Source organism: Plecotus auritus, assembly GCF_963455305.1.
Source record: "Plecotus auritus genome assembly, chromosome: 10".
In the NCBI taxonomy this organism is placed as follows: domain Eukaryota; kingdom Metazoa; phylum Chordata; class Mammalia; order Chiroptera; family Vespertilionidae; genus Plecotus; species Plecotus auritus.
Genome location: NC_137785.1, coordinates 43,826,820 through 43,846,726, shown reverse-complemented (window position 1 = coordinate 43,846,726; position 19,907 = coordinate 43,826,820). Strand labels below are relative to the sequence as shown.

The 19,907-nt window shown below is 39.3% G+C and overlaps 1 protein-coding gene across 1 annotated transcript in view; it reads left to right on the top strand.

Annotated features, from left to right (window-relative positions):
- Positions 1-19,907, top strand: part of PHLPP2 (PH domain and leucine rich repeat protein phosphatase 2) — an 87,587-nt gene that overhangs the window by 56,133 nt on the left and 11,547 nt on the right. Inside the window, exons 5-15 of the mRNA XM_080643484.1 lie at positions 888-1,013; positions 2,310-2,464; positions 4,998-5,144; positions 5,539-5,769; positions 7,125-7,327; positions 9,889-9,949; positions 11,198-11,293; positions 13,102-13,257; positions 14,980-15,180; positions 19,117-19,279; positions 19,510-19,640. Of these exons, the coding sequence (XP_080499610.1) occupies positions 888-1,013; positions 2,310-2,464; positions 4,998-5,144; positions 5,539-5,769; positions 7,125-7,327; positions 9,889-9,949; positions 11,198-11,293; positions 13,102-13,257; positions 14,980-15,180; positions 19,117-19,279; positions 19,510-19,640 (1,670 nt within the window). The remainder of the gene's footprint in view (positions 1-887; positions 1,014-2,309; positions 2,465-4,997; positions 5,145-5,538; positions 5,770-7,124; positions 7,328-9,888; positions 9,950-11,197; positions 11,294-13,101; positions 13,258-14,979; positions 15,181-19,116; positions 19,280-19,509; positions 19,641-19,907) is intronic.

Sequence of the window (19,907 nt, the reverse complement as noted above, 5' to 3'; positions counted from 1 at the left end):
AATGTATGGTTCTTTGTGACTGGTTTCTTTTACTTAGCATAATGTTTTCAAGGTTTATACATATTGTAGTGTATATCAATATTTTATTCCTATTTATTGCTGAATAATATTTCACTATGGCTATACCACATTTTTACATGTTTACCTATTGGACATTTAGGTTGTTTCCACTTTTATGAATAATGCTGCTATAATTTATGTGTAAGTTTTTGTATGGATGTATGTTTTCAGTTCTCTTGGGTCTATACTTAGACGTGGAATTGCTGGGTTATATACTTACTCTATGTTTAATCTTTTGAGGAATTACCAGATTGTTTCCCAAAGTAGTTGAACCATTTTATATTCTCATCAGCAGTGTACGATGGTTCCAATATCTCCACAACCTTGCGGTATTTGTTACCCAACACTTATTACCTGTCTTTTTTATTTTAGCCATCCTAGTGGATGTGACGTGTTTTTTTTTTTAAATATATTTTATTGATTTTTTACAGAGAGGAAGGAAGAGGGATAGATAGTCAGAAACATCGATGAGAGAGAAACATCGATCAGCTGCCCCCTGCACACCTCCCACTGGGGATGTGCCCGCAACCAAGTTACATGCCCTTGACCGGAATCGAACCTGGGACCCCTCAGTCCGCAGGCTGACGCTCTATCCACTGAGCCAAACCGGTCTTGGCTGACGTTTTGATTTGTATTTATCTAATAACTAATGACATTGACATCATTTCATGTGTTTATTGGCCGTTTCTCTATAGTTCTTGGAGAAATGTCTATTCAGATCCTTTGCCTATTTTAAAAAATTGAGTTATTATCTTGTTATTGTCCTTTGCTTTTTGACTAGGATTTTTAAAAAATGGATTCTGGTTTTCTTTCCTATTCTTCTTCAGGTAGAAGAAGTGAAGCGAAGGCAGTACTCCCTTGCATTCAGCTCAGCTGGAGCCCAGGCTCAGACCTATCATGTCAGCTTTGAGACTTTGGCTGAGTACCAGAGATGGCAACGGCAAGCATCAAAGGTGATAAGATGTCAGATGTCATGATGTGGCGATAAGAATGTAGAAGCCCAATAGAAATGTATTTTGAAACTAAACTTAATCCCAAGAGAGTGAATTATAATTCTTACACATTTTATTCTAGGCCTTTTTATTTCATATAATGAATGAAATAAAGGAATTATTGTCAGGTCTTTAACTTATTTATATTTGGATAGTACAAAATGCTTTCAAAAGTATTTTAAGGTGCATTTACCTTTTATGACATTTCTGTGTGGAGGGTAAGGCCTTGAAGGAATGAGATTCAAATGACTTTCCTTGGACCGTAATAGTTGGTGATGGATGGAATCATTCCTTAACTGGTAGCCTAGTTTCCTTGGTCTGTTTACATTTAGCACAGCTTTGATGAACCACTTCAGATTTGAACTTACGATGGGACATGACCTCTGATCCTGCCACAAATGGTTATTCCTGTATGCTGAGGATAATTAGCTTTGCAGCATAATTTCTACTTTTTTAGCCCGTAATGACAAGTGCTCTAAAGTTGTATTGCAATTTCTAAATCCTCCTGTTTGCAGAATTTTAGCTCGTTTTTCTTTGTGGAACTAAGTAATTGCATAAAGTGTTGTCTCAATATAATGACCTGTCTTCAGAACATGAATGACTTCTGCAGTGGCATTTTGTTTGTTTGTTTTTAGACCCATTTTTCAGAACCCATGTTTTATTAGCATGCTATTATAGAAATATAAATCTCATTTTTGTTTTATTGGATTTTCTGTACTTATATTGTGTAATAAAATCTGCTTGGTATAAATCTAGTTTCAATTTTTAGCAGCTGTTGCATTCTTCTGCCCTGAGAAGTTAATATTTTTTGAGTATCTTTTGAATGCTAAGCAGTGTGCTATGTGCTTGGTTATTTGACTTTATCTTCACTAGTGCAGATGAAGAAACTGTAGTAGCACAGTCCGTGTGGCTACAGAAGGACTGTCTTTCAATGTCTCACTGCCTCCCAAAGTTTCGTAGTTAGTTTGAATCATCTTAACTTCTTGCATGAAATGTTACTTTTCCATCTTTATGATTTATATTTTTAATCTTTTGCTTATAGACACTTTATAGCATGCCTCTGTGTATTCCTAGCAGCTTATGGTTTTAGGAAAAGTAAATATTAACTGGTTTTTATAAGTGAATAATTAGATTTCATTACCTTTTTTTCTTCTCATCTTTTTAACCTGGGCCTTTTTGTGTAAATGCCGTTCCATACTGTGCTGGGCGAGAGCATTCGGTACTAGCTCAGATGGTCTTCTCTTTGACCTGATTCAGGTGGTGTCCCAGCGAATCAGTACTGTTGACCTCTCATGTTACAGCCTTGAGGAGGTTCCTGAGCATCTCTTCTACAGTCAAGATATCACCTACCTCAACTTGCGACATAACTTCATGCAATTAGAAAGGCCGGGGGGCCTTGACACTCTTTACAAGTATGTGGAGAACAGGTTTTCGGACTAACTTATTAAAAATGGATCATAATCAATATTTTAGTGGTTTTACTAAAATCAATATTTTAGTGGTTTAGGAGTGAGTATGTTTACCATCATCTATGTATTATCTATTTTTGAAGAGGAAGTAAAATTTTTTATACAATTTTCCCATTTTCCTTTCCCCTTTTACAAAACAGAAAATAGATGCAAAATTTCTGTTACAGAGGCAACATTGAGCTGCCATTGATCTAGATCAGTGGTCAGCAAACTGCGGCTCGCGAGTTTGCCGCTCTCTTGACTAATGAGTTTGCCGACCACTGCGTAAGGCATTACCCTTACCCAGAAGTTTTGACTTCAGGTTAAAGACATTAGTACATTACTAAAATGTTTTTTAAGTGTTTTTCCCTAAGGCAGTGGTCGGCAAACTCATTAGTCAACAGAGCAGCAAACCGCGGCTCGCAAACCGCATGTGGCTCGCGAGCCGCAGTTTGCCGACCATTGATCTAGGTTATCTTGTTAAGTTTCTGATAGTGATGTAGCCAGGGTAAATTGAGAGATTCAGTTTATGGAAGTTTTTGAATCAAAAGTATCAAACATAAATGACTTAAAGGGAATAGGCCTAATTTAAAGAATTCCACTCCCAGGTTAGGGCTTTTATTTTTTCTTTGTACGTGCTACTGCCGACTCTAGCCTTTTATTAGCTATGAAACTTCCCTCTTCTAATGAGGAAGTATTTCACTCCTAAAGGACTATAGTATGACCCATATATTTTCCATCTTCTTTGTTAGAATACAGTTTTTAAAATATATTTTATTGATTTTTTACAGAGAGGAAAGGAGAGGGATAGAGCTAGAAACATCGATCAGCTGCCTCCTGCATACCTGCTAATGGGGATGTGCCCGAAACCGAGGTACATGCCCTTGACTGGAATCGAACTTGGGACTCTTGAGTTTGCAGACCGACGCTCTATCCACTGAGCCAAACCAGTCAGGGCAAGAATACATTTTCCATTCCCAATCTCCACTCATGTCACCTCCCTCTTCCCTTTGAAAATGGATGGCAGTGAATAAATATATGGTATAAGTAATTGTCTGGGCTTTTATGGGGAGGGGAGAAATTGGAAATTAAAGCAATCAAATTACATGGTGATTAAAAAGATAGTACACATTGAAGTGACATTTTACATACTTCCTTAGTAACTGATATTTCAAGAATAAATTACAGAAAGCTCTATGATTTTTATCTCACATTTTACAAAGTTTTTCAAGTTTAAGCCTATGATTAGTAATGAGATCATTGTTTTAATAATATTGGTATTTAAAAAATAAAAACAAGCTATAATTTTAAGGAAGTGGTTTTTAGCATTTTCTTCTGAGTGGCTATGAAAATAGGGTAAATCTAGTTTGAGGGCTGGGTTAGGAATTCAGAAGTTAAGGCACCAAGGCCACAATCAGTATTCAATGTCAGTACAATCAGAAATCAAGAGTTGATCCCTGGCCTGTTTGCTCAGTGGCTAGAGCATCAGCCCTGAAGGGTTGTGGGTTCAATTCCGGTCAAGGGCACGTACCTTGGTTGCAGGCTTGATCCTGGCCCCATACGGGGCACATGTGAGAGGCAACCAATCGATGTGTCTCTCTCACATCGATGTTTATCTCTCTGTCTTTCCCCCTTCCTTTCATTCTCTCTCAAAAAGTCAATGGAGAAAATATCCTTGGGTGAGGATTAACAAAACAAAAACAGAAATCAAGAGTTGAAAATTTGGAAGAGGAGTATTAGTGTGAGGTACAAGGATTCAAATCTGGAAGCAGGCGATACAGAGCTTCATCATGGAGAACACCGCCTCAGCCTTACCATCTTGCACCAGCATATAGTGAAGTATAATACTCCAAAAGAGAATGACTGTAGTGACTTCTGCAGATCCAATTTAGGTTAATGCTGTCTCTGGCTAAGACAATATAGATACTTTCACTTATACCAACAAAATAGAAGCACTAGTAATTACTATTTCGTGTTGTATATCAGATCACATTACAGTAAAACTCCATAATATGTAGTATACATGTCTTAAGCTTCATATAAGTGGCCCATTCATTTCAAGTGACTTTTGAACCAATATAATTTCAATATTAAAAAAAGTTGCTTATAAAGGGATTTGGTCTACATGTTAGCTATTCCTGTGTCTGTGAGTTGATTAATTGTTGCTAGGTCTTTGTTACATTGCATGCAGAAATTTAATAAAGGAAAAGATTTCAAGTATATCGGTATGACTTAATTGTACCAACATAAGCTTGTCTTCAAGATTTTTTGCCTTTTTAAGGAAAAGAGATACCTCCCATCACACTAGACCTGGTTCCCTTGTAGCCTGGACTGAGCATTGGTCATCTTAGCATCTGTGCTGTGCACAATTTGGCACATAGTGAGAGCTCAGTGAATATTTGTGGAACAAATTCTATGATGAACATTTAAATAGATTGCTTTCTCATTCAATAGTGTGTATATATATATGTATGTAATATGTGCTTTTGCTTTTTAGATTTTCTCATCTGAAGGGCCTGAACTTGTCCCATAATAAACTTGGGTTGTTTCCTGTATTGCTATGTGAGATTTCTACGCTGACTGAGCTAAACCTTTCCTGTAATGGATTTCACGACCTGCCAAGTCAGATCGGCAGTCTCCTAAAGTAAGTATCATGACCTCTCACTAGTTTCTTCATGTCCCTGGCAGAATAAGTGACTGGTCTGGCATTTGGAATGAAGGTGGCACTATGTGCTCTCACAGTGAAATAAATCCTGTGTTATGAGCATTCTGTCAGCAGCAGTTACTCACCTACAGCAGTGACTAGTGTCCCTCAGTTTCAACAGCAGAGGCTTCAGCTATTTTTGATGTTGGAGGGACCATCAGTGTCAGTTATGTTTAAGCCATCTTATTAATAAGTTTCTATAGATACTTAGGACATTTTGTCATTTATTGGATTCATAAAAATTAGTGACATAAGTTAGAATCCATAATTCTAGTTCTGTCCATTCCAGTTAAAACCTTTCATAAAGTAGACTTGTTTTGCTTTCTTCCTATAGTCTTCAAACTCTCTGTCTTGATGGCAACTTTCTGACTACTTTGCCTGAAGAATTGGGAAATCTGCAACAGCTTTCCTCCCTTGGAATTTCCTTCAACAACTTTAGTCAAATTCCCGAGGTATATGAGAAACTCACCATGTTAGACAGAGTGGTTATGGCAGGAAATCGACTGGAAGTCCTAAACCTAGGGGTGCTGAACAGGATGAGCCATATCAAACACGTAGATTTAAGGTAAGGTCACTTGTTACCATATCTCCTTTAGCTGGACCTCTGATGGACCTTTAGGTTTTCTCTTTATAAAGACTTTTTTAAAACATTAGGCTTTTAAAGCTATAGTTCCAAAGATGTAACAAAGCTTCACCTTTCAATCCATAGCAGAGATTATGAATGAGGTATAGATGTTCCATGTGATAGAGACTTCAAATTGCCTTTGACAAAGGTTATTTAACTTACCTCCCAGCAACATTTTATGAGAATTCCAATTGCCTCACAGCCTTGTCATTGTTGGATTTTAGCCGTCTTTTTCCTTATGGCCAGTGCAGTAGATAGGAAGAGCATTTCTTCGTGTTAATCAGTTTTTATGATTGAGGTTGAGCTTTCTTCATGCTTATTGATTGGTGGTTTGTGTTTTTCTGTAAACTTGACCATTTTTCTGTTGAATCATTGGGTTTCTTCTTGATATCCATTTATTATAATTAAAATGTTAAAAGGTTTTACTAATAATTTTTAAGAGTTCTATTTATAGTTATATTTTCCTAAAGGAAGCTGTAAAAGACACATAAGAGATGTTCTGTCATTTACACTAAGCCTCTGATATCTTTATAAAGATATAGTAATAGAAAAAATGTATTGGAATATAAGAAAATGAGAACAGGCCTGAGTGCCTTAAATAATATACTTGTATAGACGAGAACCAAGAAGCCATTTTCTATAATTTGCCCTTGAACTATTCCATACAGATACTGATGATTTTCCACTCCATTAATTAATGTAATGTGAATCTTAGCACTAGAGAGAACGGGCAGAGAAGGGGAGGAGGAAGTGTGGCTGCTTCCTCTTGCTTTTGCCGTGGTCCTCCATGCCTGCTTTGCTACTCACTAACCCAGAGGGTTATGTTCGTCTTCTGGTCCCTGGTCCTACTCCTTCGTCCCTAGCTAACTTTATTAGGCATTGGGGTGGAAGTTAACTAACTCTGTGGGATCATGGTCCTTTTTTCCTTTCTCTTTATTTAACTTGTTATGTATTTGCCAGTCTGGATTATCTGACTTAAAATAAAGAACTTAAAGGTACAGCTATCTGCAAGATACTTTGAGCTTCACCAAGAGTCAGAGATTTACTAAATATTTAGCCCTTTGCCAGTTTCTAATCTAAAACCTTGTGCTGCCTCAGTTCTAGAATCAGAAGGACTTCTCTTTTGATGCCTTTAGTCATGTTACAGAAGCTTAACTTAGTACCTTGCAAATGAAGCAAGTAGTGAAATTCTTAAGTTGTTTAGAGAGAAAGACATCATACCTCTCCTATTTTTCTTTTGATAGCACATTTAGTAGGTTTTATTTCTGATGATTTCCTTATTTTTGAATATTAAGGATGAACCATTTGAAAACCATGGTAATTGGAAATCTGGAGGGAAATAAATACATCACCCACATGGATTTGCGGGACAACCAACTGACTGACGTAGACCTTAGCTCCTTCTGTAGCTTGGAACAGCTGCATTGTGAGCGGAACCAGCTGAGGGAGCTGACACTCAGTGGCTTCTCCCTTCGGACCCTCTACGCCAGTTCCAACAGTGAGTTCTTTGCCCAGCTTCCGTTTTTTTCTCTTACAGCTCTCATCAGAGCTTTCTGAGAACAATGGCATCTGTGGTGGTCCTCACGCTCTCTGTAACGTAGAATTTGAGGCTCATTGAGACCTAGCTTTGTCTTTGCAGTGTGCTGTCAACACTTAAGTGATTGAAATATGCATAAAAAAGACATTACAAGATGCTTTGAGCTTCACTAAGTGCCAAATATTTACTAAATATTTAACCTTTTGCCAACTTCTAATCTAAAACCTTGTGCTGCCTCAGTTCTAGAAAGAGAAACCCCTCGTTTTGATAGTGATTTGCTCCAGGAATATTTTCCAATGTAAAAGACCTCTTATTTGTTGAGGTCATTTCTTAATGGAGAGTTCATCTTTACCAAAGAGTTTATAATTACTTTTTCTGTGTTTAAGAAGGAAAGGAAAATATGTTCAGTTTCACTAAGTGTCAGAGGAATTAAAATTTAGATAATACCATTTTATACTCATCAAATAAAAAAAATAATGCCAAGTGCTATTGAAGATAGGGACAGGCAGCACCTTACACACTGCCAGTCAGAATGCGGTTGGTAAAACCACCTCGGAGAGCAGTGTGCTGGTGTTAGAGAAGTTAAAGACACACATGGCCCTGCTTGGAATACCTCCCAGAGACACTCGTGTAGAAGGAGATGTGTACAAGAATGCTTATCACAGCATTGTGCTTGTTATAGTGAAAAAATAAAAAATAAGACTATTAATAGGGAAACTAAGCCATGACATGTTTGTATAATAGAATATTGCACAGCAATGGAAATCAAGGTACTAAAGCTTTGTGTGTTAATATGGATAAATTTCAGAAGCACTTTTGAGTAAAAAAAAAAAAAAAGGAAGTGCATAATTATATGTACACTAGGATAGTTATTATCAAATGTTAAAACACACAAAAATGTTGTTTTCTTAGCTATAAGTATGCCATAACACTATGAAAGACTCCATGGGAATGATAAAAATAATATTCAGGATGATGTTTACCTGGTATGTGTAGTGTTTCAATTCTTAATTTAAAAAGTGAAGCATATTAGAATGTCAAAATTTGTTAAAAGCTACATGATAGGTGAAAGAGAGTGTTCATTATTTCGTTGTCTTTTCTGTATCTCTAAAATGCGTTATTAGGATAAAAGATAGTGAAGGAATTCTTTTGATGCCTTTAACCATGTTACAGAAGCTTCAAATGATAGCTGAGATTAGGTCAGAATAGTGTCACAGCTGATGAGTGTTGTGCTGTTCATAGATATCGTGAGATGGTAGTAGGTCTTTTGTCATGGAAATATTATCAGGACCATTTTCTATTCTTAATGTATCTAAAAATCTGAATAACTGGCTCCTTTGGAAAAGACCTTATTGACATAGATGCAGTCCTTCTTAGTAACCATGGTTCTGTCACAGTACTGTACTAAATGGGGCTTTTTCGAACTTAGCTATTCTGTTTACAGAATCCTTAAATTCAACAAGCTAGAAGAATTCACATCAACACTTGCAGTTTTGACGCCTCAAGAGTAAAGGACTCAGCTTTGCAAAAGAAGTTATCCAAATGATCAGTTACTATCGGAAAAGGCACTCAACTTCACTGGTCATTAGGGATATGCAAATTGAAACCCCTGCACACATACCAGAGTGACACCACTGCACACATACCAGAGGGACTAGGAGGAGAGACTGAAAATACTAGTGTCAGTTGTTGGGAGTATAAACTGGTACAACCACCCTGGAAAACTGTTCAGTATATGCACCCCCTGTAGTCAACAGTTCTCCTAACTTATACTCAACATAAATGCTTATATTAGTCCACAAAAGACATGGAAAACATGTTCATAGAAGCGCTATTCGTAGTCACCCCAACTCGAAAAGATTTAAGTGCCATAACTTTAAAGTGAATAAACAAATTGTGGTACAGTCATATAAAGTTTCGTACTGCCAATGAACTACACCCATATGCAGTAATATGAACAGATCTCACAAGTGCAATGAGGAATGAATGAAGCCAGATCAAAAACTTTACAGACTGTATGTAATTTATGTAAATAAGCAAAAGTAGCCTGTGGTATAGGGAGTGAGGACGGCGAGGCGCAGAGACTGGAAGGTGGATGAGAGGAAGCTCCTGGGAGCTAGTAACGGGCACTGGCTACAGTGTGTGTTCCGTGTGTAAAAATGTAGCGATCTGTACACGTAGGATTGTTGCCCTTTTCTATATATCTATGTTGTACTGTCGTTAAAAGTTAAAATATTGCCAGTGAAAATCCCATTATCAATTTTAAAAAAAATTCAGTAGTTACTATTAACAACTTCCTGGTCTGGTGTGAGTCCAGTGCAGTACACACGATCCTTCATTAGTTGTATTTGGTCTTCACATTGAGACCACGCCATTCATGTGAGTTACCCAGTGGCTTTTGTCTTCAGTTCATGTCAGTAGGTGGCCTATTTTCTTTCTGACAATGTCACTTTTTCCTTATTTACTCTCAGTTACTTTCTTCTTTAGACAACGTTACTGACACCCATTCGCTTCTCAATTAGGGCTGACAGCAGTGAATGTCTATCCAGTACCCAGTCTTCTCACGTCTCTAGAACTTTCCAGGTGAGTATGTTTCTTGACGGTGGTGCTTGTTTGATTCCTAATACTTAAAAGATGTATGTGGATAATTTGGTAGTTTTGAGGTACAAGAAATCTAAGTACTTCTGAAGTCCCTCCCTTCCCTTCCATATGTATCACCACTCACTTAGGCCTATATCACCTCTTGTCTGGAATTCTGTAACAGCTTCCTGATTAGTCTTCCTTTTACTAATATAATCATCTCAGCCAGACCTCCATGTAGCCACAGAGTGACCTTTTTAAAGTACAAAACTGACATTTTACGTACTTACTAACCCTTCAGTGATCCCCCTGTATCTGCAGGGTAAAGTCTCAGTCTTCTGGACATGATTTCGTTTTCTCCAGCCTGTTTCTTACCACTCTCTGCTCCGTTTCCCCAAACTGCTTATTATTATTCCCACATATGTCATGCCATTTCTTTCCTTGCCTTTGTGTTCTCACTCATGTTGTCCCTTATTTCTTAGAATGTCCTCCTCTCTTCAGGTCATTGTCCAATATTCTTCAAATTCTAACCCAGATGTCCTATTTCTTAGGGAGCTTGCCTTGATCCATTCCAGACAAAGTGCTTCCTTCACTGAGCCATTGTAGCCGTATCAGCATATCTCTTACAGCCCTCACTTCATTCCGCCTCATCGTATCAATCGAACGATCAGTAGATATGTTGAGGCCTAGAGAGGCTAAGTAATATCTGAAAATAAAAATATTTTTACTATGTGTCTGCTCAGTGCTCTACTAAACATTTGCATTCACATTTTAAATGTTTTGAAGCCCCCCACTAGTCCACTAGTTATCTTGTGCCCCTACTTCCTCACTTTTATTCATTTTGTTCATTTTCCCCAGAATTTGCTATTCTTCTTCCCCAGTTATTACCTGTAGTCACCTTAAAAGGTTTGTTTAAAATGCCACTTCTCCCATTAAGTCTTTCCACATCTCTCCTTCAACCATCCCATCACATGTATGCTTTCCTACTGTTGAGAACCTTTGTATTTTCTTTGAGCATGCAGTATAATTGATCCAGGATTTTACATGTTTGGGTGCTTATCTCTGTCTGCCTCTCTGTCAGCGACATTCATTGAGCACCTAGTGCATTCTGGTAGTGGACCGAGAGTGCTTATGTATAGTGCTCCTGCCCTCAAGGGGCTCGTGGGCCAGTTAACAGGTATGTTACAGACTGATGAAATGAGTTCCACTTGTCATCGTAAATGATGACTTGTGTTGATTTATTTCTGATAGAAACCAGCTGGAATGTGTCCCTGACTGGGCCTGTGAAGCAAAGAAGATAGAAATCTTAGATGTGAGCTATAATCTTCTGACGGAGGTTCCTGTGAGGTAAGTGTGTGTTAATATATATATTATGTATGTGTATAATGATATCTGTGTGTGTATGCATGTATTTAATTACTCTCCTAGATTGGGGTTACTTTGGATAGGTACTTTAATTTTTTGTTCAATAAATATTCAGTACCTGCTGAGTGCAGGGCAGTGTGAAGTGTTGTGAGTGATAGAGTAACAGCTAATGCATAGGCTGGCCTGTAAGAAACTTAGTAATAAGCAGGTAGTTGAGGGGACTAACTGATAAAACGTAACGGGTTGCAGGCATAGGTTGGTGCTATGATACTTATAATAGATACTTTTTATTGGATGAGTTATTGTGAGCTGGGCAAAGTTCTGAGAACTTTACTTTTATTTAATCCTTTGACAGCCTTGTTATATAGGTGCTGTTATTCTCATCTTATAGATGAGGAAACTAAGGCTTGTAGTGTCTCGGTAACTTGCCCAAGATCACACTTAACTAGGAAGTAATGAGTGCTGACATTGCAATGTTGTCATTTCTTTTTTTTTTTTTTTTTTTTTTTTTTTAAATCCTTACCCGAGGAGTGAGGATATTTTTTCCATTGATTTTTAGAGAGAGTGGAAGGGCAGGGAGAGAGAGAGAAATACCAATGTGAAAGAGACACATTGATTGATTGCTTCCCACACGTGCCCTCAACCTGCAATCCAGGTATGTGCGTCCCCACCCCCCGCCCCTGCCAGACCAGGAACCAAGCCCGAGACCCTCTGGTGTGCAGGCTGATGCTCCAAGCACTGAGCCAGGCCGGCAAGTGCTGAATGTTTTCATTCTCGCCTTCACTTTTCATCACTGCGTTGTATAAATAAAATGTTGTAGAAATTCAGAACTTTGAATAAAATGTTTTAGAAATTCAGAACTTTGAATAATTATAAGATACAAGATGGTGGGATTTCTACATGTAGAGGGGGGAAAGAGAGGTGCTTGGGAGGGGGTAAATGGTATATTCACAAGCATTGAATATACCATTTACATAAGTTGTAAAATGTGTAGTTATCACCTAGTGGAGTGTTTCAAATCTAACTAGAGGCTTTTGTAGTAGAGTAGGCATGAGCGCAACCTTGGAATCAGGCCTTAGTTCAAATCCTTACTGCCATTGACTACATTCAATGTGAGATCTTCGGCACATCAGTCACTATTTCTTCTGAACCTCATAGTTAAGTGGCTTAGCACATTTTTAAAAAAATATATTTTATTGATTTTTTTACAGAGAGGAAGGGAGAGGGATAGAGAGAAACATCGATGAGAGAGAACATCGATCAGCTGCCTCCTGCACACCTCTTACTGGGGATGTGCCCGCAACCAAGGTACATGCCCTTGACCGGAATCGAACCTGGGACCCTTGAGTCCGCAGGCCGACACTCTATCCACTGAGCCAAACCGGTTAGGGCTGGCCTAGCACATTTTAAGCACAGAATAGTGGCTTTGTTATAATGAATTTTGTTATTAATTTATTATAGTTACCTATATTAATAGATTCACTCAATTCTTGGTGCTGTCTAGACTTAAATCTCAATCGATTTATTCTAGAAATTTTTTTAGATCTGTTCTGTGCTAGTTGCTTTCATTAACTCCCCTTTTCCCAGGATGACCGTAATGACTCCCTGGTGGGTGGTGGGTGAACATATGGCCACGGCTGCTTTCTTGGCTCAGGCGCTTGTCAGGGATTACACTGTCGATGTTTCTGTTCATTTACTCATGTAATTAAATAGCCAAGGGCAGACTCAGAAAGGAAGACTGAAGTAAGTTTTTTGTTTCTTTGTGCTGCCCCCTCCCCGCCCACTTCCAGAATTCTTAGTAGCTTGAGTCTTAGAAAACTGATGGTGGGACACAATCATGTGCAGACCCTCCCAGTGCTAGTGGAGCACATCCCTCTGGAGGTGTTGGATATTCAGCATAACCTGCTCACCAGGCTGCCGGACACCCTCTTCTCCAAGGCCTTAAAGTAAGTGCCAGAGACATTGTTTAGAAGAGCAGAGTCATTAGGCTACACAGGCTGCACTGGCTTGTCATTGGGGTGACCTTTGGAACTAGATTTATAGTTTACCTCATAGCCCAGCTTTGGGTGGAGCCATTTGTACTTTCTGTGAAATAAAACAGGACACTGTTTTATGAGATGGTAATCTTCGACTCTAGAGTTGAATTAATCATCAAAGACGTAGGAAGTTTTGGTGTTGTAAACAGTTTGAAACAGGTGGGGAAGGTTCAGGCTTTCTTCTCAGAAAACGAATACAGTGATGACCTTTAAAGAGAATTGCAGTGCTCTCATGCCGCTTCCTTGACAATTTTCAGTTTTCTCGTTAGGAGAAAAGGCCATACCACTGAAGTTAGTTTTGTTTTTGCTTCTAGCTTTACCAAGCTATCATTGAGTTTTATTCTTTATTTGCATCACTCTTTTACTACCTACTTTGAAAACTTCATTTAAAGGTAACATTGTTTCAGAAGGTGTTACTTGCTTTCTCATTGTAAATTAGCAATAAGTTATATGTTTTCTTACTTTAACACCCATAATCAGGTATACCTAATGTGTATGTCACCCACCATTCAATGAAGATTTGTTTTTATAGCCTTCTGCAATATGGAGAAGGCAATATTATCTTCACTTTAGAAATGGAGAAAATAGAGATAAGCAGTAGTAATTTAACATAGGCTATAGCAGTGGTTTTTAACTGGTGTGCTGCAAGAATGTTTAAAACATGTAATACCTGACTATTTAGTCAGGGGCACTGACCTCTTTTCCCTTAGATTGTCACATAAAATAATGACAACAGCCAACACAAGCCCTCTGGTGTAAGTGAATCAAAATTATACCTTTTTTTCTTGTCAGATCAGCAAGAAATATATCTTTTTTGGTGTGCACAGAATTTCAGTAGTTTATATGTGCCATGAGATGCAAAGGCTGAAAATGCATTTAGCTTACAAGTGTCTGGCTTGTTCTTCGTGTGGCAGCTTATACATCTCAATACACTTGGTTGGACTTTGCAAAAATAAAATCTTTGGAAATTCTAAAAAATGTTTGTATATAAAAAAAAAGAAAAACAATGTTTGTATATATAATACATATTGTAAGTATAATTGGTATTGCCCTTTCTGGAGCTCAGTTTGGCAATATATATGAAAATTTTAAAGATATGTGTATCTTTTGACCCCAGCAATTTTGCTTCTGGGAATGTAGTGTAAAGAAATAATTTGATGAGGATACAAAGGTGCTCATTATAATGTCTGTAACAGTAAACAGTTGGAAACAGCACTATGCCCATTATTAAGGGATTTCAAGGGGCTTGGCTAAATAAATACGATGACGTTGAAATCTGACAAAAATTTTTCTGAAGAGTGTCTTCACAGTTTGGATATTTGTGAACATGATTCTCAACAGCACTCTTTCAGGGGCGACATATAGTAAAGATGAAGCAAAGGTAGATTTCAGGCCACTACAGAAGCCCAGGACTACTACCAAGCCTGTCTATTTCCTGTCTGTTTGGCTTGCATGAGTAGAGTAAAAGGAACTTGGGTTGTTAGAATCAATTAGAGAAAACTACCCGGAGGAAGTTTCATTTGTCATGCGTTTTGGAGCATGTAATGGCAGTGTGCCCTACTGAGATGTCATGATGTTTTCTACCTAAGGCAGCAGATAACCATGCAGGAGATGATGTGTGTGTTCTGTCAGCCTCAGGTACTTGAATGCATCCGCAAATAGTCTGGAGTCCTTGCCATCTGCTTCTGCAGGGGAGGAGAGCCTGAGTGCCCTGCAGCTGCTCTATCTGACCAACAACCTCCTGACAGATCAGTGTGTGCCCGTCCTGGTCGGGCACCCACACCTGCGAATCTTGCATCTTGCAAACAACCAGCTACAAACTTTTCCCGCAAGGTAAACGAATGCACACTTTGGTCATTTCAGACAAATAACAGGCGTTCTGCATTTGTTAGACTACATTGCCGCTATCTCACTAGGTACTCTTGCTTTATGTGGAGTGACTTACAGATTCTACTAGTTGAATGGGAAAATGTTTGTACCTAGTTGTTACGTTTCAGTAACTGGAGAAGTTGTGGTTAAAATGTGTTTAATTCTTAGTTGTAGTTAGCTGATAATGAATGATCTGAGAATTTTCAGCCTAGAAAAGTACAGGCTTATGAAATAAATTAAAGAAATTCTGGAGACAATTGTTTTCTCTTTTCATGTCAGCACTGCTTCATAAAAGTACTGTTGAGTCCATTAATTTATTCATTATATACAGTTGATCCTTGAATAAGCTGGGTGCTAGTGGGAACCAACCCCCATACAATCGATAATCCACATGTAACTTTTCACTCTACAGTTGACCCTTTGCATATGTGGATTCAACTAACTGTGGATGCAAAACAATATGTTTGATCTGCAGCTGGTAGACCGTGGTTGGGAATGTGAAAATGCTGTTTCCCATCCACAGTTGGTTGAGTCCATGGGTGGGAAATCTGTGGGCATGAAGAGCCAACTGTATTTATTGAAAAAAATCAGTGTATAAGTGGACGAGCACAGTTCAAACCCGTTTTGTTCAGGGTCAGCTGTATATATTGAATGCCTACTGTATGTCAAGTACTGTGTAAGTACTGGGGAAGCAGTGTCGATTAAGTTACAGCCTCTGTCCTCAAGTTACTTCCAGTCAAATTGGGGGAATTGATAAGTATATAGGCAATTGCACTGCTGCATGATAAATGCAGGATGTTAAAGATAAATGTAGGTAGCTCATTGCACTGCACAGAGCCTGGAGGTGTTGGCCTTCCAGGAGGAAGAGAGGAATAATAGCCAGGCTTCTTCACCCATAAGAAGACATAAGCGAGACATTTAATGTGGTCAAAGTTTTAAACAGTGTCAGTAGAAAATAAATATCTTCCAAAGTACATTTGATAAAATGTGATACCTGAAAAATACATCTGTACCATGAAGGTAATATTAAAACTCATGTTTTGAAAGACTAAAACAATAGGGAAATGATGTTTGGTATTATTTGAATGAAAACAATAAAACTATATTTTGATTCTAATTTTATTTTATAAATGTTCTTAGAAATGTAATAAACTCAGAAAAACTGATAGGGATTATACGTTTTTTGAATATTTATGAAAGAAGATATTTAGAGCTCATAAAAGACAAGCAGGATAAACGTTACTGCTTCCTAAAAGAATTTAAACAGTGGCTTTTAGCCCTAGCCGGTTTTGCTCAGTGGACAGAGTGTCGGCCTGCAGACTGAAGGGTCCTGGCTTCGATTCTAGTCAAGGGCACATGCCCGGGTTGTGGGCTTGATCCCCTGTGGTGGGCGTGCAGGAGGCAGCCAATCAGTGATTCTCTTTCATCATTGATATTTCTCTCTCTCTCTCTCTCTCTCTCTCTCTCTCTCTCTCTCTCTCTCTCTCCCTCCCTCCCTCCCTCCCTCCCTCCCTCCCTCTCTCTCCCTCTCTGAAATCAATACAAATATCCACTGAGTGGCCAGATTATTATGCGTTCACAGATCATAATAATCTGATCACTCCGAGTATTTAAATGGTGGCTTTTAAAGTGAATGCAGAATCTTAATTTCAGAATGTGATAGATCCCTTGAAATCTGATGAGATTAATTCAGTTGGCCCCACGCACAATCATATAAAGTGGAAATGGCAGACCACTGACAAGTTATATTAGTTTTTGAAGCTGTTGGGAGATACCAGATGAATACTCTGAAACTCATGAATTCCACCTAATTTGGTGATACTCATATTGTGGGAGGGGTCAAAAGCAGGTTAATATTAAGTGTAAAACACATTAAAAATAAGAAAATAAGTTAGAAGTAAAGACAAGAACAGGAGCAGATCATATAAAATTAGAGTACTCTGGTACAGATAGTAAATCTAAATGGAATTTAGGAGCAGTACATTAAAGAAAATGTATGTTCTATACTGAATAATAAATCCACTGTCAGGTCACCTCTTAAACAATGTTATAATTGCACAGGCATAATCCAAATTTTCTGTTTCTTTTGCACTATTTTCGAAATGTAGCACAGCTCTGGGCACTCCGTAAGAGACTGACTGAGAGGGACACGCACTGTGTTTCTGTCCACAAGTCAGAAAGCAGTAGCAGATCCGAGCAGGGAGGAGTATGAGAGAACAGCGTGAGATGTGGATATGGAACACTTAAAATGTATTAAGTAAAAAAACACATCAAGTTATAAAATACAACACAGCATTGTTTTTTAATTTAAAATATAGTTTCATGCATGACAAAGGACAAGAATACCCTCCACCAAAACGTCATCAGAGTTCTCTGGTAGTATGATTTTTTTTTTTCCACCTCTGTTTTCCTTGTCCCTTTTTCCAATTTTTTTCAGTGAATATATATTACTTCTAGAGGCCCTGTGCATGAAATTCGTGCATGGGGGTGTGTGTGTCCCTCAGCCCAGCCTGCACCCTCTCCAGTCTGGGACATCCCTCTCACAATCCAGGACTGCTCGCCTGCCTGCCTGCCTGCCTGATTGCCCCTAACAGCTTCTGCCTGCCAGCCTGATCACCCCCTAACCACTCCCCTGCCAGCCTGATCGACGCCTAACTGCTCCCCTGCCAGCCCGATTGCCCCTAATTGCCCTCCCCTGCTGGCCTGGTCACCCCCAACTGCCCTCCCCTGCTGGCCCAGTCACCCCTAATTGCCCTCCCCTGCCAGCCTAGTCACCCCCAACTGCCCTCCCCTGCTGGCCCGGTCACCCCTAACTGCCCTCCATTGTCAGCATGGTCGCCCCTAACTGTCCTCCCCTTCTGGCCTGGTTGCCCCCAACTGCTCTCCTCTACTGGCCCAGTCACCCATAACTTCTCTCCCTTGCTAGCCTGGTCGCCTCTAACTGCCCTCCCCTGCCAGCCCAATTGCCCCTAACTGCCCTCCCCTGCTGGCCCGGTCACCCCTTGCCAGCCTGGTTGCTCCTAACTGCTCCCTGCTGCTGGCCTGGTTGCCCCCAACTGCCCTCCCCTGCCAGCCATCTTGTGGTGGCCATCTTTGACCACATGGGTGCGGCTATCTTGTGTGTTGGAGTGATGGTCAATTTGCATATTACCTCTTTATTAGATAGGATTGTAATTAAAAAGCAGTTTTAATTTACTGAGCTTAATTATTAAAAAGTATTTATGGCTTTTCTAGCAATAGAAATTATGGTATGTTATATTAGAGCAACTTATAATAATCTAGATAAAGGTGTTAGGCCAGCTTAAGATATTTTGGTTATTGTGGAGAAAGCTTTGCTCAATCCAGCGGAACAGTGAATCACATTGCATTAACATTCTTAGCACAGCGCTGTATGTATAATAACGACTCAATATAATGTTTAGTGAAGATAGATTGTGTTATGTATAGGTAACGGTAGATACTTAAAACTGAAAAGACTCTTGGTGATGATTTAGTTCAGCTTCTTTTATAGCTGAGGATATTGATATAAACCGACATTAACTTATGCAGTATTTTGCAACTAGTTAGTGGCGAAGCAACTAATCTACCAACCTTAGGCCGATGCTGATGCAGCCACTCCCTGTAAGTCACATAAGAGGAAGCTGTTCATGTCCAAGATCCAACAGCTGTCAGAGAAGCCAGGGAAGCTTCAGCCCCTGCAAACACACTGGGAGGCAGACCAGGCTGAGATTTGGCAGCAGCAGGCACCTTGGGGAGCCCTTCCCTCTCTGGTATCTCCCATCATTTCATTACGGCCAGGCATCTGGCAGTGGGCCAGACACCTCTGCACTCGGGCTGCTGTAACACTTGCATGGCAGCTCCGTTCGGGTGCAGTGTGGTATATTGGTGTTTCTTTTTCAGCAAACTAAATAAATTGGAACAATTGGAGGAACTGAACCTAAGCGGCAACAAGCTTAAAACCATTCCCACGACCATTGCGAACTGCAAAAGGCTGCACACCCTTGTTGCACACTCCAACAACATCAGCATTTTCCCAGAAATACTGCAGTTGCCTCAGATCCAGGTACTTTCATGTGCTGGAATGCTGTCCCTCTGGGGGAGTGGCAGGAGAGTGAATGAAGTTGACCTTGTAAGGAAGAAGGACGTAGCAATTAGGGATCACAGTATATTCAGTGGATTCCTGGGAAGAAATTAAGTTCCCTTGGAGGACATAGTAGTAGACTGAATGTTAGAGAGTTAAGAATTAACTACCTATGATGTATTTTCTTTTGATTTTTCCCATTTTTTTCTCAGTTTGTAGACCTAAGTTGTAATGACTTGACAGAAATCCTGATCCCAGAGGCCCTGCCTGCTACCTTACAGGACCTTGACCTGACTGGAAATACAAACCTGGTTCTGGAACACAAGACGCTGGACACATTTAGGTAAGAAAACTTTTGAAAATGAACCCCCATGTGCTCTTAGTCCCACCAGCCATGTGGGGGGCTTCTCAAGGTCTGTGGTGATCTTGATTATTTGAAGGAGTAAAATGGATGAAGCCATAAAACCCCTCGGGCCCCTACTTTGATTCAGTTATGGATGGATGTTCTGTCCACCCACATAATGTTCTCACCCATTTATATTAGGACTCGACATCAAGGCTCAGCCACATACTGACTATCTTTACGTGGCAGGCATAAGTGGTTTAGGTG